Below are 22052 nucleotides of genomic sequence, written 5' to 3' on the forward strand. Positions count from 1 at the left end.
TTTTAATGCGGACTCGGACGCCATACAGTGAGACACATTCTCCTAGAATATAGGGACTGGACGGAAGAGCGACATGGGATGTCGACAGGCTAGTCTCCATCTGTCGAATTATATTTAAAATTTAGAAATAAAATTGGTAAGCCTTTTAAGGGATAAACTTGTTGGTGATGCTAAATCTTATTGGATATAGGTCTCTATCTCGCCCATTCCTGGAACCCAATCAAGTAAAAACAAGATGGTTGGATAATAGGGCTAAGTGGACTGCTTGAGCTCCACGATCAAGCGACCAATCTTCCCCGCATTGGATATCTGGTCATCTGACATAACTCAAACAACAAAGGGTTGTCTAGTCGACTACGCATCATTCCTCTTCATTTAGTTCGCTATACTCGGGCAGTGAGTGGGTCTTCTCGGTATAAGCTGCTTCTTTTACATATTCTGGAATGATCGCTTTTCTTTTAGTAGGATAGATAAGATTTACCTTCAAAACTGCTACGTATAACTAACCCCTAAATGTAGATAAGAACAAGGAACGATACTTTAAAGCGGGCTCCTCTCGCTATAAGCTACTTCTCTTGTATATTCTGGAATGGTCATTTCTCCAGCAGCCATAGAGAGATGCTGTTTTATGAGCTGGCTGATATAAACCTTAATAACTAGTTATAAGCTTTAGATAAGAACAAGGCCCTCATTGTGAATGGATCAGAGCGCTCTTTATAACGGTGACAACCAGTGATCTGAAAACCGAGTTGTCCTAGGCTGTTAAATAATACGAACTTCTCACCACCAGCGGGTTCTATCTTAATTTCTGTACAGCTTCTATCACAAGCAATTTCCACCTTCGTATCTGAAGTTTGTTTCGCTGCGAAAGTCAACGATATTGGCTCGATGGACGACAGCAAACGTATGGACGTACCCGTCGATGTTAACGGTGATTGTACCATGGGCCAAATGGACACACAAAGTGACCGGTTTGGCCACGTCGAGAGGAGGTCAGTAATAGTTCAAACTCAAGACACCACAGTTTAGCTAATGTAATTTGACCATAGGCTCAAAAGCCGCCATATCCAGTTTATGGCTCTCGGTAAGTAACGAGCAATCAGTAGAAGGAACAGGCGTGAGTAGTGTCTGATATATCTCTCGACAGGTGGTGCCATTGGAACTAGTCTTTTCCTTGGAATCGGCTCTTCGCTATCGACAGCGGGCCCTGCAAACCTTCTGCTAGGATTCGCCATCTCCGGTTTTGCAGTTTACGGCATGATGCTTTCGCTCGGCGAAATGACTACTTGGTTACCAATACCGGGTGCTATTCCGACATTTTGTTCTCGCTACGTTGACGAGGCCCTAGGATTTGCCGTAGGCTGGAATGTGTGTATTCACCCTATGCTTCACATTTGATCCACTAAATGGTTCATCAGAATTGGTACTTTGCCTCGATTGTTGTATGCCTTGAAATCAGTGCTGCCTCTGTCGTGATAGACTACTGGCCTGGTGCCCAAAGAATTTCTGTAAGGAAGTTGTCCTCTTCTTAAGGGGCGATGGTTCTGGGCTGATTAACTTCACTATTAGCCAGCCGTGTGGATTACTATCATCATCATATTCATCCTTGCCCTCAATGTCTCTGCTGTTGGAATCTTTGGCGAGGCCGAATTCGTCTTCACCTCCATAAAGCTGATTGCCATTATTGGCCTCATGATTTTATCGGTGGTCATTATGGCAGGCGGTGCCCCAAATAACGATGCTATTGGGTTCAAGTATTGGAACAATCCTGGAGGTGAGTCTCGTGACCAATATTGAGTATCAACTTCCCATGATAGCCCACCAATTAACTAACCAAGCCATGAACGAACTATCTCCAGCTACTGGGCCTGAAGGGCGATTCCTCGCCTTTTTCAGCGTTCTGGTTTATGCGTGCTTCACCTATGCTGGCGTTGAAATGCTTGCAGCGGCCGGGGGCGAAACCGAACACCCTCGAGTTAACATACCCATCGCATTCCGCAGAGTCGTCTATCGTATCTTAGGATTTTATGTTCTCGGGACGTTGTTTGTTGGCTGCATTGTGGCCAGTAACGACCCCAATCTCCTCACAGCATTGGCTACTGATGCTAGTGGTGCAGCTCAATCGCCCTGGGTTATCGGGTTGCAAAATGCGGGAATAACAGTCCTCCCCAGCATCATTAACGCTGTCATTTTGACTTCGGCCGTCTCCTCAGCCAACGCAATGCTATATACTGGTAGCCGATACCTCTACTCTCTTGCCAAGGTCGGCCAGGCACCAAGAGTTCTTCTGAACTGTACTAAAAAGTGAGTTCTATATCCATGGAATGCTACTCTGATTTGTTGTCACTGACTCTCGAGTACAGAGGAGTGCCACTGTGGTGTGTACTTGTTACAGCTTCTGTTTCTTTATTAACGTACATGACTGTTTCAGTTGCCGGTTCGACTGTCTTTCTCTGGGTATGAATAGCCTATTCATCCTCCAGGTAAAATGGTGTTACACGTTACTAACTTGAACCCATTAAATAGTTCGCCAATCTCACCACTGTTGCCGGCTTACTCACCTGGATATCGATCTGTTACGCATCCACGCGCTTCCGCGCGGCGCTGCACGTCCAGGGTATTAGTAGCGAGAACATCTTGTTCCGCAGCCCTTTTCAGCCTTACGTAGCCTGGACATGTCTGATATTTTTTGCAATCGTCTCCGTTTTCAATGGTTTTTCGGTTTTCATGAAAGGCAACTGGAGTGTAAGCAGCTTCCTGGTCGCCTACATTGGTTTCCCGTAGGTTACTCCCCATCTAATCCGAGTCATTGTTTATTGGCCGCTGGCTCTCGACTCCAAGACACATTCATGTTACTTTGCTGCCATCTACTAATGAAAAACAGGATCTTCGGTGTTTTCTACATTTTTTGGAAGATTCTTAAGGGAACAAAAGTGCACCTGCTAGAGGATGTGGATTTAGTCACCGGGAAAGCAGAGATTGATGCTCTGGATGATATTTGGGAAACAGAACATCCCAAAACCCTAGCTGCAAGATTGTGCAATCTCGTGTAATGTCAGCAGGGAGAGACTTTGGTGTAGCGTTGAGTCCATTAAGGAGTTAAACTGAAAAGCTACACTTTCCTTTTGTAATCGTCACGATATAACAATGTCTATTTATATCGAATTAAAGATGCTCATAGTTATTTTTAAATGCATTCTGTAACCACAAAAAAAAAGGGGGGGGGGAGGGGGGAAGAAGAAAGGATTTAGGTAAGGTGTGTGTGTGAACCGGTGTACACTGGAGGCTGCACTAACTGGCCTACACCAGAGCCCACACGGTTCTCCCATAGGGTTTCGTGTAATGAATATATTCTGACCTGTAGAATATGCAGAGGCCTTCCTTGGCACACAAGGGCGGAGGGAAAAGAGGACAGCAATCAGTTTGACTCCATAGCGACATATAGCTATACACGAGAAAACCACTTCCTCACAGTATGATTATTTCATTTTCAGTTGATATAAAAGTCGGGTATAGGGAGTAAGACTGTAGCGAAAGAGGACCTAAAACAGTGTGCGGGTTAAGCTAATCACTATATACATTTTTTCTTCTCCTAGATAGAGCAAGCAACTGCGTGCACGCAGTGGGAACATAATGTAATATTCACCAAATGAAACAAATACCAAGGGCAGATTTATCGAAGCTTCTAATGAACTTCAAGATTCCCTCTGGTGGCGAGCCTTAGGACCAACAGATACATCGTCAAAACCGCATCAGAACGTCTCTATGCAAGTCTACTGAACACCGGTTGGTACGCCCTAATTAAAGTCCGCGTGGGCTGCATCCGCCATATCTTCCATGGATCTGAACTGAAAGTCTAGTGATAGCTGACCCTGAACTAGTGATAATTCGCCCCCCATCGCATTTGGCTTTCTCTCAATCCAACAAGTACTCAGCCCCAAGCCGTGGGCTGGAACCAGGTCATGATTCAAAGCGTATGCGGTATGTAAGATCTTCTCCTTCGGAACTTGAAGGTTCTTTTCGCAACCGTGTACGAGATACTGAAAGTTGTTCAGATTGGGCTTGTAAGACCCGATTTCTTCAGCAATGTAGACAGCATCGAATTTGAAACCAGCAAGAGGGCCAGCAAGCGTCTTGCTGAACGATTCTCTGTCAACGTTGGACAAGATGACCAGCTTAAAATGTTTCTGAAGTTCGCGTAGTGCTGCGAGAGTGTCGGGAAACACTGGCCAGGATCCAATACTCGCTCCAAAAGCTGCACTCTCACCTTCCACGACCGTTTCCCCGAGTCCCCACTCAGACGCCAACTCTTCATACACCTTGGTTAAGATGGATGCGTATTTCATGGTTGGGAAAGCTTTCTGAATCCGGCCCTCGTGATACATATAACGCCCAAAGATTGCAGTTTTGTCGTCCCTCAATGGATCTAGCTTGTCTAAGCGATCAATTAATGCCTTTACTCCTTGGATTATCCCGCCTTCCCAGTCGACGAGGGTACCGTAGCAGTCAAACGAGAGTAAGTCATATGTATCCAGAAGTCGTGCCATGGTGGATGAAGGTTGACTGCTGATGCTTGTATGTAGTACTTGAAAATGTTCCTTGAAATTCCCATCTCTACACATATACACACATATATATATGATACCGAGGTATGTATATTTTTACAGTTGCTGGTTCGGGACAGTAGGGAAATCTACGCCGAAGGGACTAACCAATTATAGAATTCCGATTGAGCGGCGAGCAGAAATAAGTGGAGATGGCTAACTTCTACCACATTTACACCACTATCATGCCAGGTATAGATAGGAATCCCTCACCTCTCGTCGGTATAGCTTTCCTGCTGTCCTTCATTGCTTTTGATCATGCCGCGACGCAGACGGGATCGAACGTTTACTGTAAGACTTTCGTCCCGATCATCCCTGTTATTGACTGACTTGACAAGGGCTGCTGGAGATGCAGGGTGAGGAAGGTAAAGGCGAGTTGACACTCTTCTCTCTCCCCCAATTCACGACTAGCTAATGCAGACTATAGTGCGATGAGCAGCGGCCACATTGCCGGGCTTGCCAGCGGCTTGGCCAGCCATGTGATGGTTATGGAGCCAAACTAGTCTGGATAGAAGATAAGGATCAGCCATACAGGTCCGATGGCCGTCGGTACATTGACTGTGGTTCGTTCTTATCATTTCTTCTTTGCTGCAAAATCTGACGCGCGTCCATTACAGACGCTACATGGGCAGGTCATGCAATCCTTGATTCAGAGTTAGTGGATCAACTCATATATGGCTGCGATCCCGAGTGCGCCGAAGAAGTTTTTAGCAGCAGCAGCAGCCAACCTACGTTCAACCCATTCGGCTCCTTTCGCGTGTTGGTGAAGAATGCGGATCACCCACCTGGCTTGCTGTCAAATGCATATAAACTATTAACCATTGATCCCACGGACCCATTCAGCTCGAGCAGCGAGGCTCGATTTTTGTTCCATCATTATACTAGTCATGTATCCACCATAATGATTCCGCTTTTTCATCCCCGTAATCCCTGGTATTCTTATTATCCGGCAGTAGCCCGTTGCTACGAAACATCCGAACAAAAGGCACTTTACAACGCCATGTTATCACATGCAGCTTACAACTTGGCTGGACTAGCCGGCTTGCCGGACAAGATGTTTTCGCTTGCAACTGAATATTACACAAACGCAATCGAGCAGCTGAAATATAGCCTGCAAAGACAAAATCCGGACTATAGTGGAACACTGGCGGCTGTAATGACTCTGTGCATGGCCGAGGTGAGTCATAATTCACAAGAAACACATATGTCAATGACATACTCATTCATAAGAAGGTTTATAGCGGGAGACCTGGAACTTGGAGACTACACCTCAATGGTGCTTGGTCGCTACTTTGTGAATATAGCGAAAAAGAGCCCTGGACCGACTCAGATTTTGCCTGCTGCTCGACACAGAGCCTGTGTATTACCAAAATAATCGCTGATACCGTGAACGGCCATAAAGCCACTTCTGGGATTGATGACTCTTGGACGAGGATACCTTTCCTAGATTCGCAACCATTCGGTAGCCCTGGAAACTTTAGCACATCCATCATGGACGACGATGAAGCCGAGCGTTCTCTGGTTTCCAGTGTCTCGTCTACGCCCGAATTCGGATTCACCATTGGGTCTACAGACTCTCTGTTGGCGTGTATTTCGGCTATCACTATCGCCGGTAAAAAAATGAGAGCGAAAAGTTTGCAGAGTCAACAAGAAGCCGATTTGCTAGAGGAAACACTATCCAATGTCATTTCGTGTCTAGACAAATGTAAAGAAGAGACCATGTATAACATTTGTGACTCGTTTGATGAACATCATGATATCAAATCTCAGATCCTCGCAAATCACCAACGAGAGGCTTTTATTTCTGCAACATACGTCTACCTTTACAGAGTTCTATTCGACCTTCCGCCATACAGCGTAAGGAAATATGTTTCTGAAGTTTTGTTACGAATATCGGCTTTCCATTCTGCAAGCGACGGAAACCTCTCAATCTGGCCTGCGTTCATTGCTGCAGTTGAAGTCTACACGCCGGAGGACATTGCTCTCGCACGGAACTGGTTGGATCGTACCATCAGGTTTGGGATTGGCAGTCGAGTTTGTGTCCGTAGGCTTGTGGAAGAGGTCTGGAAGAGGCGAGATGAAATGGCTGATGAGTTGGAAATTGATAAAGGCTTGATATCCATTGACTGGCGAGCAGTCATGGAAGAATTGGGAATGGACATACTGCTTGTATAGGAAACTCAATATGCCTTGCATGTTGCATGAACTAAAGAAAAACGAAAAACGAAAAAGCCACATGATTCTCAGCTTTGCCTCGACATTTTTACAGGTCGTTTGACATCTGCGCCGCCCACTTCGGCTCTATAAACAGAGCTTCCGCCTCGACAAATACAGTGCTCTCTTCGGGATCCTGTATAGTCGCCTTGACCCATGCTTTGCGTCCTTCGACCTTTTCGACCTTTGCAGCAACCAACACTATACTGTTCACGGCTATCGGTGCCCGGTAGCTGATATCCAGTTTGACTGTTACTCCGACACCACTGGGTAATCTGGCGAAACAGACGCGGCCCATACATTCATCCAGCAGCACTGCAGAGAGACCACCATGGCAGATACCGGCGTGGCCAGCTAATTGAGACCCGAGATGGTAAAATGCTAGGAGTTCTCCCTTTTCGTTAGACGTAGCAACGTAAGGTGGGCATGAAATTTTGCCTGGTCCTGCGAGAGTCGTAAACGTGAGTTGGTCTGCCTGGTGTTTGGGCTGAATGACGAGGACACCTCGGAACTGCGTGCAATCTGGGAGGGCTAAAAGTCTCTTCAAAGCTGGACTGTGGCTGGTAGTTGCAGCCAATCTTGCTTCTACATCGGCTGCCATGGGTGAAATTCTTTCAAAAGGGCCCGTTACTCAGCTATAGACGCAAGATAATGAGAAATTTACGCAGAAATGTACATTTATACCATGTACTCCGACCACTTAAGTATCATTGGTACATCGGTATAACCTGCCCTCTATTGCCTTCATTAAAAGCGTTTTAAAGTTCATTAGTAATTAAATTTCCAATTTTTATTATTAAAAATCACGACTTCTTGACGATACAGTAGGTGGTTTCTGTACTTCGGTATAAGTTGCCACAAAGCCAAAGTAGACCCACAATATCAGTGGTTGCAGTACCAATGATCAAAGCCTGAGAGATAGTCCACTGTCTAGTGCAGTAATAAGCACTAAGGGGAACTTAGCGGAGCGTGGATCTCACTCGGTATCAACTGACTACGTAATATATGTCTATCTTGACGGTCCAGTATTGCTATACTAGGTAGCTTTGGCGCTAAAAATGATGACCTATATAAATACCAACAATGTGACCTTTTCATCCGCTCTGTTTGAAGAAGACACAACATATTAAACATGGACGCAAATCCGGTTCTCGTTTCTCACCCAGCGCCTGGCGTAGTGAGAATCACCCTTAATCGCCCTAAAGCCCTAAACGCAATTAGTGTTGACTTGCTAGATGGGCTCACGGCATCCCTGAGGGAACACGCAAGCGCTCGCATCATCATACTTGAAGGTGCTGGAGATCGTTCGTTCTGTGCTGGGGAGGACCTGAAGCAGACCCTCGCTCCGAAAACAGGTTCGGCCGAAGAGCTGCGCGAGGCATTCCAAAAACTGCAGGATATCACACGGCTGACAGCATCTGCCTCGACGATAATAATAGCAGCTGTACAGGGATACGCCATCGGTGGTGGTGCCGAGATTGCATTGGCAGCTGACTTTGTTATCGGCGGTCCCAACGCTCAGTTCAAGTTTCCAGAGGCAACTATCGGTCATGCAGTCACTGGCGGCATCTCCTTGCGGCTTGTTTCTATGGTGGGGCTTCTCAAGGCGAAACAACTCCTTATGTTGGGTAATTTTACCGGGGCAGAAGAAGCACTGAGAATTGGCCTTCTCACAGAGATTGCACAAGATCCTAAGCAACGGTCTTTGGAGCTGGCCCTTGAGTTAGCAAAACTACCAGGAATTGCGGCAACAAATTCCAAAACCTCGGTAGAGAGGGCGGTTTTTTTAAACATGGAAAATGTACTTCATGATGAAGTCAATGTTGCTAGCTACTGCTTCGCACAGAGTGATGCTGCCGACGCCTTCAGAAAATTTGCTAGCCGGAAAGCAACTTCCACCAAGACAGATAGCGAGCTTGAACCCAAGACGAACTCTATCAAGTCTACTGTATTCCCACGCAATGCTCCCGAGAAGGTTCTAGCCAAGCTTTGGGCTGTCAAAGACATCAACACTGCATTCAAAGTTGCCATTGATACTATGGCCGATCGAACCTTTCTCCGCTTTGGAGGCCGCGATTTATCTTTTAAGGAGTTAGATGTATCCGTATCAGCGCTGGCAGGAGGCTTGAGAGACCAAGGAGTTGGTCCGGGAGATCGAGTGCTCGTCATTATGAGGAACAGCGTAGAGATGGTTCATACGTGGATAGCAACAAACCGACTTGGAGCCACCTGGGTGCCTGTAAATGTGGAACTCAAGTCCGTTACACTTCAACATGTTGTACAAGCTGCAGATCCAAAGCTCGCCATTGTTGACGCTGAATTTTTCCAAGATATTCAATCAACCAACGTACTTGGGAAAGAAGACATCTATGTCCAAGGTGGAGGCAACTTTCATGATCTGACGGCTCTCTATCAATTCGACAAGGCCATTTCGGAGGCCATTGAAGTGTCACCGTCTACCACGTCTGCTTTCCTGTACACAAGCGGAACAACGGGTCGATCCAAGCCATGCGTTTTGTCTCATCACTATTTTATCCGTCAAGCCATGCTTCTCATAGAGAGCTTTGGAATCCACGAGGAGGACGTGCTTTATTGTCCTTTCCCATTGTTTCACGCAGACGCAACTGCACTCACAATTATTCCTGCCATCCTCCTGGGTGCAGTAGCAGCGCTCTCGACACGCTTCAGTGCGAGCCGATTCTGGGATGAGATCAGGGCAACAAAGGCCACTGTGTACGATTTCATGGGCGCCACTCTAGCACTGACATACAAGCAGCCAGCGAGCCCCCGCGACTTGGATCACAGCGTTCGACTTGCCTGGGGCGTGCCAATTCCATCTTTTGCTGAAGATTACGAGCGCCGGTTCGGTCATCCTCTTTATACTCTTTATGGCAGTGTTGAGGCTAGTATACCCATAACTCAAAAGGGTGCTCGTGTACCTGGCTCGTGCGGAACTGTGAGCAAAGGGTTTCAGATCAGAATTGCAGACGAAAATGATGAGCCGGTACCGAATGACACCGTGGGCCAGCTATTACTACGCAGTGACTATCCCAATGCCTTTTTTCAAGGCTATTTCAATAACGCCATTGCAAATGAGGGTACCTTTAAAAATCTTTGGCTGCACTCCGGCGACTTGGCCACGATGGACGATGAGGGTAACGTATATTTTGTCGGACGCTTAAAGGACGTCATTCGCAGACGTGGAGAGAACATCAACGCGGCGGACCTCGAAGAGGAATTCCTGCGACACCCCGCTGTGAACACCGCGGCTGCATTTGCAATTCCCAGTATTCTAGGCTTCGGCACCGAAGACGATGTGAAAGTTGCTATCCAGTTGTGTGAAGGCGCGGAAGAAGTTGATGAGGCCTCTTTATGGGCTTGGTCAACTGAGAATATGGCACGGTTCCAAGTCCCAAGTGTCATCGAAATTGTGCAGGAGATCAAGAAGACACCGACTGGAAAGTTGGACAAGGCAACCCTCAGTCCGGAAGGTGGCCAGCGTTTTGATATTCGGAGTATCCGTCGTTAGATGTTGAATTGTTTCTTTTTACTGAATATGATTAGTTGAAGTAAGGAATTATCTAGTGGTACTTTGCCGAATAAGGAGTCCGACTATTAACATGAAGATCTAACTCAGTGATCATGTTCATTGCAAGGCCAGAATACAGCTAGGAAAGACAGCTTTTTTTAGCTTCCTTCCTCTCTGAGTTAAGTCGTACCCTTTGAGTGAGAGAATACTAATCCCCAGCACTGTGTAGGGGTGTCTGCCCATCGCGAGGGATGAACAAAATGATAATATTCACTACTCTGATTTCTGCCGCAGCAAAAGAGCAACATATTATTTCTTGCTGGAATGGGAATATCTCCCGAAATAAACGTAACTTAAATCTGGTTAATTTCAATATTCAATAGAATGCTCCAATATAAATACAATATGCTTAATATGATCAAAACTCCTCTCATGCAATTCTCATCATAAATTCATCATTGCTCAGTCCCCATTAGTCTGCTGTTGAGCCTTATTATCCCGTGTCTGCTGAACCCACATGCTGGCTTCCTCAATCGCGTTTTGCGGGCTTTTCTTGTGCAATAGAAGGAAACCCTGGATCTCAGCGGGCGTGAACTCGCCGCTCGGAATCCGATCCGCAAATTCCTCGGCCATCTGACGGATTTCCTCTTCCGATGAACTCTGAACAGAGAATGTTTGCGAAATATTGGATGATGTGGACGGTGTGCGACGACCCGCATGGCCCTTTAAGAGCGACAACTTGCCGTTTTCTTGCTCCCTCACAGCAGCCGCCCGCGAAATCGCAGATGTGGATTTAATCTCGCATGCTAATGGGGCGTAGATTGCCAGGAAGAGATCCTTGAGGGTCTCCCGATCCGAGTAGCCAAACGCAACTGTCATATCGACACGGCCGGGGCGGAGAAGCGCAGGGTCGAGTTTCTCGATATGGTTGGTTGTCATGACCAGGATCCGCCCTTCGCTAGAGGCTACACCGTCGATGATGTTGAGGAGCGCGGAGAGAGAGACGCCCTGGTTAGCGGAGCTATCTGTGTTCTCTGTTTTGTCGCCATCGCTGGGACTCTCGGGTGCGGGGGTTGAAGTATTCTTCTGCTCTGCGGAAGCAGACGCCTCGGTGCTGGTGCTGTTGGTGCCGGTAGACGGAGTTGTGGAATTGCTTCGCTTGTTCGCAACACCAGCGGCGTCGACGTCTTCTAAAAGAACAATGCATCGACGGGGCAGGCTTTGGAAAAGCGTTGCCAAGGCATCTTCGGTCAGAGTCTTGGAGTTGAGACTAATCAGATAGATTTTCAAGTGCATTGTTCCGGCAGCAGCGAAACATAGACTCGATTTCCCAGTCCCAGGCGGGCCATGGAGCATGTAACCGCGACGATAGGGAATTCCGCGGTTGGAATACCACCGTCGAGTGTACGGGTGCAGGTATTCCTTGATGTCAGAGATGAAAGCACTCTTCTGTCCCTCATCCAACACGACAGTAGACAATGGCCGGGGTGACCGCGCCATGCACCGAGTCCAGTCAAAACAGGCATCTGAGTTCCTCTGCCCACGGTAAATAATTGTCCTGTCGCCATCACGGTCAACATACATCTTTTGCGCTTCAAGCAGGAGATCTTTCAGAATGTCCGGGTTGCGGCCGAAGCAGCTAATGTATAGTTTCTCAGGTGGGCTCCCCCAGCCAAATTGCCGCTTTTCCTCGCGCTCTCGTCGGAATGTGATTCGGTAGTTTCTGAAGCGGAAATTGTGTGTGCCTTCGGCAGGGGTGATCCGGAGCGGTTTCAATTTGTCCTTGCCCACACGCTTCTCCCAGTACGAATCGAAATCGTTAGAGGCACTGACCATGTCGCCTTCATCGTCGTCGGAGTCGTCGGAGTCCTCGTCAGAGTCATCAGAGTAATAGTAGTAGCCACTGTTAGTTCTTGTGCTGGCCACGACTCTGGTGGACTTTTGGGAAAACCGCTGCCGGGAGATCCAGAACATCAGGTAGCTGAATACTTCGTCGTCCATGCGCACTTCAATCGTCGATGTGAAGTAGCCCCTGAATTTCTCCATGACCGTTTCAACGCGCAGTCGGACAGTCGCGACGACGGTGGCCAGGAGAAAGACCAGGGATATGTATGCGCTTATGTCCATGTGGAGATATTGCGAAAAGAACATTGAAATGACCGAAAACCCGGAGAGATATGTGTCGACCATGGGAATGCCGGTCAGAGACTTGATAGCCTCAGCCGAGACGTTCTGTGTTGGAGCGGCGTACGACATGATCGCTCGATAAGCAATTATTACCGACAGAATTGACGAGGAAATATTGGCTATATGAAATAGAGGCAGGCTCCTTTAGTCCTTCGGAAGGACTGGTTGGTAGATGGAAAAGAAACAATTCACTGGAAGTTGAGTAGCTTTATATCCACAGCAACACACTCTCAGCGGTCTTGGACGTTGTTGCCTGACGCGACACGCATGTGTCTAGATCCACCGCGGCGATCCAAACAGGAAAAGATTGTTGGGCAAATTTCGCCAGTTAGTGTTGGTTTGCTATTGTGACTCATGATTAATATTGGCGCTTATGCAGGCATTCAGCCACCCATGGGATCCTGCGAAAGGAAATCCATGAGCGATAGAAACGGTCTGGGGAAAGCGTCAACTTCTTGTTGCATTACTTTCAGGTGAGATGGTAGCACCACAAGAGACCCCGATGTCTGCCTAGAACCAGAGAGGTTTCCATTGGCTGCGAGGTGCGCATCTAGACAAGTCAAATTTGCGCACGACTCAGCCTCGCCATAGCCGGCCTGGCCGTCATTGGCGGTCACGGCCGCTTCAGCCTCGCTGCAAATTAACCTCTTCAGTCGAGCCAGCTTGATGTAATGATCAACAGCAACAAGCCTCACAGCTCAGCCACAACCTAGTCTCGTCGTCTATGATTGGACTGCATGGAATTGCGAGCGGTGAAACGAGCCTGTACTCTTAATTGAGCCGCATTGAAATCGCATTGAATGGTATTTAACCCATATAGTCTATATCATGGCCGTAGATATAACCAGCCCAGCAAATACTGATAAAACGAAACCCCTAAACTCCATGTCCACCCAATGCCCCGCCGAATAGAAGCCACTGTACATAAATCTAAATTCTAGTGTGCGCTCAAAAGCCACTCTTCGTATGGCTGGCCCCGGAGCTTGTTTGTTTTCCCATCGTATAGCCTGGGCTCAAAGTCGCAGACCTCGCCCCATTTCCGTATCAAGTATCGCCAGTAGCACGCCTCGGCCGCCGGGGTGAGGTATCTATCGCGGAATGTCTTGACTGAGTTATTGGCAATACGCTCGGCGACGTCTGGGTGGTCGAGGAGAAACTCGATCTTCTGTTCGAGGTCAGAAAAATCGCGTTTCACTTCAACGTAGTTTGCGTCCGGGCCGGATGAGAGCAGCGCGGCATGGTGAGCCTCGTGCCAAAGCAGCGTGTGCGAAATGAAAACGGAGCGGCAGTTGAGAAGGTATTTGCCCCGGCCGGAGAACGACCGTCCCTCGGTGTGCGCGAGAAACATGTACCGGCAGTGGTCTTCGATGGGAAGCATGTTGTCGGCAATGCTTTGTTCATTAGTCCAGTCCACCGCCCGTACAGAAGCCCAGTATTTGTTCCTGGTTGCCTCCAGCAGCTGTTCACGCAGTTCGGCTCCTGTGTTCATAGCGCCCCGCCATACGAGCTGCTTCTTTTTGGTCTGAAAGTCGTCAAACTGGGCATCGACTGTGGCAATTCGTCGTCGGGCTTCACGATAGGGTGCGATGTTGACTTCGGGCCATGCCCAATATCCGAAATCGGGCATCAGCCATATATTGTTATCGTCGATGTCGCCTTCGTCAATATCAGCGGTGTTGCGTTTGGAATACGACCACACTGGGCCGCCTTCAGCCTTGAGGCTATCCCAGACAAAGTCGTCGGCAGAGAAATGGAACTCAATTGATGGTAAGGATTCGTTATCGGTCATCGATACGAGCGCACGATGAAGGGAGTGGAGGGTCGATTTGGCTCGGGTGGCGGTATAGGTCATGTCGCCGTAGTCGATGATATACAACTGTATCCCAGGCTTATTGTCAGCATGCGATGCGATGCCAGGTGAGCCAACTCAACTCACCTCTCCTTGGTAAATCATCGCCCGGCCCATTCCCTGCCCCAGCGTCTTGCGTGCATTGATTTCGTCAAAAGTAATCGGGTTTTTTGTTTCCTTCCGCAGCTTCACGCTTTTATCGATTTCTGTAAATAATTTAGGAAATGCAGCCAGGCACTGCTCCGAGCTCAATCCGTAATTGTTCGCATCACGACTAGCAGAAAATTGCCATTTGGCGGGCACCTCATGCTGCCACGTCCCGTCTTGCAGCAAGTCGGTGGCCGAATGTGAAGGCGCATAGCACGGTTTTTCAAAAAAGTGGTTGTTTCGGAATAATTGATGCAGTTGGAGCTGCAGCTGATAGTTTTTGTTCTTGAAATCGATCACGAAAAACGAGGCGAACAGGACCAAGGCGAGAGAGCAGGCTATGACGACGAGCGACCTAAAGCGAATAATGGTGGGAAATCGCGACGAGACTCCCCAGGCGGGCTTTAATTGCTGGGCCATTTTCTGGATTCCACAGTCCGTCCGTTCTGGTATGCGTCGTTATGAGGAATGTGTCATCCTTATCGTCAGTCGGTCGGTTTCGTCTGAACTCAGTTATCGCGTGCACAAAGGATTTGTTGTACCAGTGTCACAAGTTGCAACACGCGGTGCCACAGCAGTGACAAGCAGTTAGTAAAGTAGAACTCTGCAGTGATATAATCAAGCCAGCGCTTTGATCTCTTTTATCTCAGGAGAACATCAAAATGACGTGGCGGTTGGCTCTGGACCGATAACACGGCCGATCAGGTCCGCTTTTCATCTTCCTTCTGGAGAATCCGCCCGTTTCTAGGGCGACCAGGGCCAATTAACTATGGTCCTGCTGGGGCCGGACGGCGTCAGGTCCACTGTCGATAGTGCTCGGACGGTAACTGCTTTTCCATTTTGACCCTGACAATACTAATAATTATAATTATTGATTATTGTTAATGACAGGCTCCGAGCGTGCTGCGGAGTTGTGCAACGCTGAGTGGCGCACGCTTTGGGACCTATTAGGGTTAGGGTTATTCTTAGGGTTAGGGTTGATTCCCAAAGGATATTTATATCAACAGCAGATTGATGCTGCTTGATAAGTTTCTTGTTATTTCTCTGATATGTTTAACAATGTTGATTTTTGGACATCCCTCACGATGACTACTGCAATACTACAACAACTCTGCTTCTATGATTTCATATATCTCCTTTCATATAACTAATTACTGTGATTATCGTCGAGTTTACTACATGGTGAAAGTTAATATGAATTGTGTTCTCTCAATTTGTTAATTCATTTAATTAGACACATCAACAGGAGATGCGATTAAAGAGGTAGATTATTCGGCGATAAGTCTTTCGCAGTTAGTACATGCATGTACTTATGACGCGTTTGAGCGGGGATGATGCATTGAGGACTTTGCATAAAATATTCAATTCCTCTCTACTTCCCAGCATCGTAGATATATAACAGATTATACGACTTGGCAACTACTGTGAGTTGTTCATATCAAGTGCTTCAACTAGCATATGCAATTAATTGGGGTCTCGGCAAAGGTGTTTTCTGCCTCGGCTATTCCGACTAACTAATAACTGGCCATTCATTACTCGCATAAAAGATCAGCTCTCCTTCTTTCATCGGATAGGTTCAACCACATACTATTCCGATACCAAGAAAACAAATAAAAATGAAACCAGCTGGTCGTACGTTCATCATATCTGGGGGCTGTTCAGGGCTCGGTCTGGCCACAGCTCGTGATTTACACCAAGCCGGAGCATATGTTGTTCTATTGGACAGAAACGAAGACGCCGGCCATGCCGCCATTAAGGAGCTAGGCGAAGAAAAAGCAAAATTTCTGCAGGCCGATGTGACCGAAACATCGAGCATAAAAGCTGCGATAAAGAGCACCGTGGAATGGATACAACAGACCGGAGCCGCTCTCGGCGGCGTGGTCGCTGCTGCGGGTATTGCCTTCCCTGGAAAGGTGAGATCCCAAATCCAACCTAAAGTCCCGATCTACCCATTTGTATGTGTATGAATTTTTGTTCAAATTAACCATATCCCGCTGTGTTCATAGGTCTATAATGCAAGAACCAACTCGCCAGTCTCAATGTCGAGCGTTGACGCAGTCATGACGGTTAACGTCCGAGGGACGATCGACCTTGTCCGGCTCGCTGTGCCGCATCTGATAAACAATACTCCATTTACGGCGGATGGCGAACGCGGTGTCTTGATTCTAGTTGCTTCATCTGCGGCGTTCGATGGACAGCCGGGTCAGCTTGCCTATTCAGCATCCAAAGGAGCCATTGTTTCGATGACTCTGCCGCTGGCCAGAGATCTCGCGCGATATGGCATTCGAGTAGTCACCATCGCCCCCAGTCTATTTGAAAGCGAAATGACCCGCAATTTGTCTGCCAAAGCTCGAGAAAGTCTCGAAAGAGTAATGGAATTTCCGGTCAGGGCCGGAAAACCCGAAGAATTTTCGAGCCTGGTCATGCATAGTATTTCCAACTCCATGTTGAATGGCACGGTGCTCCGACTTGATGGTGCCATGCGAATGCCGAGTAAGATGTAGGGGAAAGGAACGGGCTTTTCATATTTGTAAAAGTATTTATTTATGTATAAAGCGATAACGTTGATAATTAGGTATCATCTATATTAATCGGCATGCAATAAGTATATTCCGCAAGGCCAGACATGTTAGCTACAATACAGATAAGACAATAATTGAGATGTCAAGTTCATGAATCGATGTATGGCTAGGCTAAATGCTCTCGTTATAATCGTTCTTCAATTTATTTACGAATTTTTAGGAGACAAGAAGTCATGAAATGTGTCTTTCTTGAACAAGCTTTCACTCAATTAATTATATTTCCTAGACATATAGTTCCCATTTTGAATAATTTTACGTTCGGACTCGGCATTTAAATAACAACCTCGACATTTTTTAGCATGTTTACCCAGTAAGCGGTGGATACTCCCAGCCTGCCTTCATCGTTTGAAGTTCCGAAACAACCTGGTCGCGGGTCCAATGGTCTTTAAGACCCCGAATTATGATTTCTTGCTCGCTCTCTGGCGCCATGCCACTGGGCGCAGGGGGCCGGTGATCTAAGTCTGTAGGGAAGGGATACCCGTCTGCGATGGTTTGGATAAGATATGTCAATGACAGGCTCAACCCTCCATCGTCCTTATATTTAGCAGCTAACAGATCCCAACAACGTGCAACAATCGGGATTGTATTTATAGATTCCATTGGTTTACCAAATGCACTGCTTATTTGCAGAAGATTGGCAGTACGGTTGATATCTGTTGTCTTGTTCTCACCTGCTGCATGGAAAAGTGCAGGGTTGAAGAATACCCCGTCGCCTCTATTCAACGATACAGTCACCCATTGACTAAGAAAGTATGCCTGAAATTCGGGAAGTCGGTACGCTAGAAATCCGGGTTCGAACTGCTGGCTGAATGGAAGTAATCGTGTAGGCCCGCTATCAAACGGCATATCAGTGTGCGCCACAGCGCCTTGAAGAGTCAACAACTGGCTCGCAACCTGTATATTCTGAGGATATCGGCTACAGCTCTCTCCGCTTTGGAAACCCAGGTGATAGTCACGATGGCTCTGCTGAGGCGCACCACCGGGTTTGACAATGTTGACTTGGGCTGTTACGCGATATGCAGGGCCCAGCCATGCCTCGCAAATATGAGCTAACCATGGGTTGTCATAGTATTTGACAAATGATTCGGGGTCTGCCAGAGCGTGTTTGCTAAACGAATTCCAAATCCGGTCATTCGCGCCACTATTGGCGAAATGGTCGCCTTTCTTGACCCCCGGACTTAAACGCTCATGATCAATGATGCGCTGGAATGTGGACGTTGTGGAGTCTAACACGTCGCCATATATAGACACATCATACATTCCCTTTAATATAAGCACACCTGGACCTGTCGAGAGAATTTCATACCATTCATCCTGTAGTTCAGAGATTGTCGAGGCACTAGTGTTGAGGGCGTATTTTGACAAGTCATAGATTGGCACATTTTTCTCAATCGAAGAAGCCAGTGGGTAGGTTTCTGATGAAGTCTCCTGGGAGCATAATTTCTTAAATGCATCCAGTGAGATATCTTGTTCAGAGAACAGACGCTTGGATCGGTTTCTCGCCGGATAGATTGAGTTGCCGTTCATAGTGTTCAATTCTTTAAATGCTGCAGTGTGGCGGATATTTAGCTAGCGGATTTCGAAAAAATTTAATGGATTGGAATCATCTCTGAGGGGGGATTGAAAAATCAAAAATAAGGTATGCATGGCCAAGTTATATAACTTTAGCCGATAACACATTCACCCACAGCACGGAATTTAATTCCCGAGTCCCGACATCATCCAAAATGCATCCAACTCAACTTCAAATTAATAAATATTTTCAAGGATATCCAGGTATTGTTTTATAATAGAAGCTACAGAGAGATGCAAACCCATGAAGAACACATCATCAATTACATTCCTCCGGTATGATCGTAGAATTCATCGGAAAATGAAAGCCCGGCAGCACCGCCAAACCCTTCCAATACACCAAATTCCGTTAGCTGTGTCCAGTCCAGCTGGTCATGTACGGCTCCGCAATCCAAATTCAAGTCACCGATAGAATGAGCGAAAATCGACTTGTTGTCGCACATCATACCGTCTTTGGCTGCTGAATCCTCGGTCCTTTTCTCTGGTGCCGTTTCATCTTTTCGGGTTTCTTCAGAATACTTTTGACGTAATAACGTTACTAGCTCTGGGGTTTGTACATCAGTTCCGAGTTGGCGTTGGGCTTCTTTATAAGCATCCCAAGCTCTAATGAGCCTGTTCCCAAAGTCGATATGCATAGGGCTCCTAAGATTGCGCTTTAAACCTCGATGACTGTGGTTACTTAAAAGAGCCTTCCAAGCGCGCTCACACAGGTCGCCCGTGGTGCGCTGGAGCAGCTCATTGACCACAAAGAGATAACCCATCATAGGCATATGAAAATGCATGTACCAAAGGAAGCCGCGGAGGTTCTCGTTTGTATGGATTACATTGTCATATTCCAGAATTTGAATGGCACATAACAACAATTTATCGCGCTCGTGGCCATCTAGGTTAGTTGATAGGTTGCCCCGAAGCATGAACTCAATAAGACGGAAATTGCATAGAGACATCCGTGTCATCATGAGAGTAAAGGACTGAATGGCAATATCGGAATCACACTTTTGAACATACATTGACTCCATATATGCACAGTATTTATCGACTCCATCGCAAACTGCATGACTTGACCTTGGCGTACTCGCATGGGTTGACGATGATGTGCTAGAATACATTTGTTGAAATTTATTAGTAATTGCTGGCCTTAATCCAATTCCATTCGCACTGGATGCTATGGTTATTTCAAATCGCGTGAGGCTGAAGATCATTTCTGTCGCTTCGCTATCCGGGGATGGGGACTGTTTGGTATTGGGATGTAGAGCCATGTCATTTACCCTCAGTGGTAATCGGCAATCTATTCCAGTTGAAGACAAGGCAGTAGTGGTAGATCCTGTGATCTCAGCTATACGTTTGTCTAAGGTAACAATCTGCCACCAAAGCCGTCTTCGTTGTTCCACCTCGAATGGAGGCAGTCCAAACTTGGCTCCATCTCGATGCAGACCAAGGCGTGTAGCTATACGGACCGCAATTCCAATCAAACAATGGAGTGATCTAGGATCAACATACCGTGCGAGAGTGAACTTTGAATTGGCGTCAGATGTCATGGTCTATCAGCAGGAATATAAATTTCTTACAAGGTATAGCAAGTATGCTTGAAGAACCATGAGCTCTGTAGATTTCATAAATCCGGCATTAATTAAAGCCTGTTGCATGGCTTGGTTATATTTTGCTAGAAGAATAGTCTTTTCTTCTCCAAAACCACTGCGAATCTCCTCATCGGACAAGGAATTCACGGATATGAGGTAGATCCCAAACATGAGAACTTCCAATGGCTTGGAAATCTTAGAAATGTTTGAGCACGCTTCAACTATTAATGGCTGAAGTGTTGGAATGTGGCTAATCTTCAGAAGAGGGTTGACATTATTTAAATAGACTTGCCACAGCTGAAATGTTTGGATGGCTGTGGGGTGCGCATCTGTGATTCGCGCTGGGAAACCACCGACGACGAATGGGAAACTATCAGTATTTTCAAACATGATGTCGAAGGAGTGATGGATAGTTGGTCTGTCTAGTTCATCCTCGGACGAATCATGAAGCATGGCATGGGTGGTTCGATACTAGATGGCACGCCATTGTTAGTTCAACTACAAGTTTAACCGGAATGGTAAAGCCCTGGATAGTTGCCACCTATCCAAGAAGAATATGCAATAAGCCAACAAGCCAATTTTATGAACATACATACCTCTTCACAATATGGGAACCATTTTGAAGGTCTGGATAGATGTTAGTCGACATCTTTTAAAGGGAAAAGAAAGGGTATATAAAATACCACAGCTTACTTTCTACTATCTTCTCCTTGAGAAGTGATGTTCTGGCTGTTTTCATCTGGAGAAGTCTTCGTGTTTTCGAGTGCGTGCTCTAAACTGAAGATGTCACTATCATATTCGTCGTCCAAGATCGAGTGAAAGTCGAGACCATGTTGAGACATGTACGCTTCATATTTCTGGATTCTTCGAAGTAAATCCCGTTCTTGCGGCCTTCTAACTCTCTTCCGAATGGGTTGTAGAGGAACAACTATACAATCAACCTTTGCTTTGACGCAGTTAGCACAGGGTTTTTGCTGGTCACACCGAATTTTCCGTTGCTGGCATAAAGCACAGGAGTGGCCCCTGGTCACGGTCATGGCGATGCGCAATTATTGACGCTGTGGAGGCTGGGCTGGGTCGAGTTATGAAGAGGCTCCGGTACCAATGGTATGGTGAGGAAACATTCCTTCTTCTAGAAATAGAGTTGTTTGCGTGGGTCATTGCATGTCTGATGAGATATTGAGGGAAAGAAATTAATACTTCCACTTCCGAAGACAACTTTGAACCCCTCATACACTAGACCGAATTTAGAAGTCAGCGTCATCCAGTCAAGATAAAAGACAGCAGTATTTAACGTTGCAGTCCGAAATGTTGAAACTACAGAATATGCTTATTCTATCAATTGATAAGTCTATTTTATCCACTTCATTTGTGGGGTTGAGTTGAGCGCCTAATCCCAGTCACAACTCTCTACGACTACGCACGCACACCTCAGAAAAGCCAAACCCGGAGGATCATGATATAGAAAATCTTGTCCAACGAGATCGACATCAGAATCCGCAGCTACCGTTAATTCACTATGGACTTGTCGCCTCCGGGGACAGTGTTATAAAAATGCCATCGTTAGAGACAACCTTGTTCGTATGCTTTGAGAGCAAAGCTGCTAGCATGATGAATGACTGTCTATGTCTTGCTATCCGTTGAATATGCGATTACACTGAATCTCATAAAAATGATGGATTGCATGGTTACACTGCAGCCGTCGCGGCCGGCATGGGTAAAGAGATTCTGACTAATCTTCCTCCTAGTATGTCCTCAATTCATTGTACTTTTAAGACAACGTTAGCG

At 46.7% G+C, this 22052-nt stretch overlaps 10 protein-coding genes across 10 annotated transcripts; 4 read left to right on the top strand and 6 right to left on the bottom strand.

The window, feature by feature from the left end:
* Window positions 1-888: 888 nt before the first annotated feature.
* On the top strand, window positions 889-3053 carry BGW36DRAFT_304398 (putative arginine permease; the record flags this gene model as incomplete). The annotated part of the gene is made up of 8 exons (XM_046211966.1): window positions 889-992; window positions 1050-1084; window positions 1148-1368; window positions 1419-1508; window positions 1570-1774; window positions 1839-2304; window positions 2396-2491; window positions 2885-3053. 8 exons carry the CDS (start codon window positions 889-891, stop codon window positions 3051-3053), a joined length of 1386 nt encoding a protein of 461 aa, XP_046068058.1.
* Window positions 3054-3797: 744 nt separating this feature from the next.
* Window positions 3798-4547, bottom strand: BGW36DRAFT_363076 (putative haloalkanoic acid dehalogenase; the record flags this gene model as incomplete). Its single annotated transcript, XM_046214434.1, has 1 exon — window positions 3798-4547. The coding sequence occupies one exon, from the start codon at window positions 4545-4547 to the stop codon at window positions 3798-3800; it is 750 nt and encodes a 249-aa protein (XP_046068059.1).
* A 135-nt stretch (window positions 4548-4682) lies between these two features.
* BGW36DRAFT_41068 (fungal-specific transcription factor domain-containing protein) lies at window positions 4683-6823 on the top strand. Its single transcript, XM_046219151.1, has 5 exons — window positions 4683-4895; window positions 4943-4975; window positions 5032-5167; window positions 5222-5781; window positions 5838-6823. The coding sequence occupies exons 1-5, from the start codon at window positions 4863-4865 to the stop codon at window positions 6777-6779; spliced, it is 1704 nt and encodes a 567-aa protein (XP_046068060.1). The 5' UTR covers window positions 4683-4862; the 3' UTR covers window positions 6780-6823.
* A 44-nt stretch (window positions 6824-6867) lies between these two features.
* BGW36DRAFT_303835 (HotDog domain-containing protein) lies at window positions 6868-7419 on the bottom strand (the record flags this gene model as incomplete). The annotated part of the gene is made up of 1 exon (XM_046211920.1): window positions 6868-7419. One exon carries the CDS (start codon window positions 7417-7419, stop codon window positions 6868-6870), a length of 552 nt encoding a protein of 183 aa, XP_046068061.1.
* A 531-nt stretch (window positions 7420-7950) lies between these two features.
* BGW36DRAFT_326564 (putative coenzyme A synthetase) lies at window positions 7951-10441 on the top strand (the record flags this gene model as incomplete). Its single annotated transcript, XM_046212736.1, has 1 exon — window positions 7951-10441. One exon carries the CDS (start codon window positions 7951-7953, stop codon window positions 10345-10347), a length of 2397 nt encoding a protein of 798 aa, XP_046068062.1. The 3' UTR covers window positions 10348-10441.
* Window positions 10442-10809: 368 nt separating this feature from the next.
* Window positions 10810-12603, bottom strand: BGW36DRAFT_400167 (putative BCS1-like ATPase; the record flags this gene model as incomplete). Its single annotated transcript, XM_046218607.1, has 2 exons — window positions 10810-12555; window positions 12577-12603. The coding sequence occupies 2 exons, from the start codon at window positions 12601-12603 to the stop codon at window positions 10810-10812; spliced, it is 1773 nt and encodes a 590-aa protein (XP_046068063.1).
* Window positions 12604-13471: 868 nt separating this feature from the next.
* BGW36DRAFT_431299 (DUF821 domain protein) lies at window positions 13472-14950 on the bottom strand (the record flags this gene model as incomplete). Its single annotated transcript, XM_046220965.1, has 2 exons — window positions 13472-14410; window positions 14471-14950. 2 exons carry the CDS (start codon window positions 14948-14950, stop codon window positions 13472-13474), a joined length of 1419 nt encoding a protein of 472 aa, XP_046068064.1.
* A 1196-nt stretch (window positions 14951-16146) lies between these two features.
* On the top strand, window positions 16147-17034 carry BGW36DRAFT_363081 (putative short chain type dehydrogenase; the record flags this gene model as incomplete). Its single annotated transcript, XM_046214435.1, has 2 exons — window positions 16147-16443; window positions 16537-17034. The coding sequence occupies 2 exons, from the start codon at window positions 16147-16149 to the stop codon at window positions 17032-17034; spliced, it is 795 nt and encodes a 264-aa protein (XP_046068065.1).
* A 301-nt stretch (window positions 17035-17335) lies between these two features.
* BGW36DRAFT_386895 (phytanoyl-CoA dioxygenase family protein) lies at window positions 17336-18720 on the bottom strand. Its single transcript, XM_046217056.1, has one exon. It carries the CDS (start codon window positions 18637-18639, stop codon window positions 17416-17418), a length of 1224 nt encoding a protein of 407 aa, XP_046068066.1. The 5' UTR covers window positions 18640-18720; the 3' UTR covers window positions 17336-17415.
* Window positions 18721-18725: 5 nt separating this feature from the next.
* On the bottom strand, window positions 18726-21431 carry BGW36DRAFT_386899 (fungal-specific transcription factor domain-containing protein). The gene is made up of 4 exons (XM_046217057.1): window positions 20958-21431; window positions 20861-20891; window positions 20253-20735; window positions 18726-20198 (listed from the first exon to the last, which is right to left on the bottom strand). Exons 1-4 carry the CDS (start codon window positions 21299-21301, stop codon window positions 18948-18950), a joined length of 2109 nt encoding a protein of 702 aa, XP_046068067.1. The 5' UTR covers window positions 21302-21431; the 3' UTR covers window positions 18726-18947.
* Between the last annotated feature and the right edge of the window lie 621 nt (window positions 21432-22052).

Source organism: Talaromyces proteolyticus (assembly GCF_021365285.1).
Source record: "Talaromyces proteolyticus strain PMI_201 chromosome Unknown BGW36scaffold_11, whole genome shotgun sequence".
NCBI classification, from domain to species: Eukaryota; Fungi; Ascomycota; class Eurotiomycetes; order Eurotiales; family Trichocomaceae; genus Talaromyces; species Talaromyces proteolyticus.

Bases quoted from the DNA above. Each gene is read 5' to 3' on its own strand.
- BGW36DRAFT_386899 (XM_046217057.1), bottom strand. From the start codon at position 21,301: ATGACCGTGACCAGGGGCCACTCCTGTGCTTTATGCCAGCAACGGAAA. The intron at 20,892-20,957 runs GTAAGCTGTGGT...ACATCTATCCAG, and splicing joins CAAGGAGAAGATAGTAGAAA to ACCTTCAAAATGGTTCCCAT. The intron at 20,736-20,860 runs GTATGTATGTTC...CGTGCCATCTAG, and splicing joins GGTTCCCATATTGTGAAGAG to TATCGAACCACCCATGCCAT.
- BGW36DRAFT_41068 (XM_046219151.1), top strand. From the start codon at position 4,863: ATGCCGCGACGCAGACGGGATCGAACGTTTACT. The intron at 4,976-5,031 runs GCGAGTTGACAC...TGCAGACTATAG, and splicing joins GCAGGGTGAGGAAGGTAAAG to TGCGATGAGCAGCGGCCACA. The intron at 5,168-5,221 runs GTTCGTTCTTAT...CGTCCATTACAG, and splicing joins CCGTCGGTACATTGACTGTG to ACGCTACATGGGCAGGTCAT.
- BGW36DRAFT_386895 (XM_046217056.1), bottom strand. From the start codon at position 18,639: ATGAACGGCAACTCAATCTATCCGGCGAGAAACCGATCCAAGCGTCTG.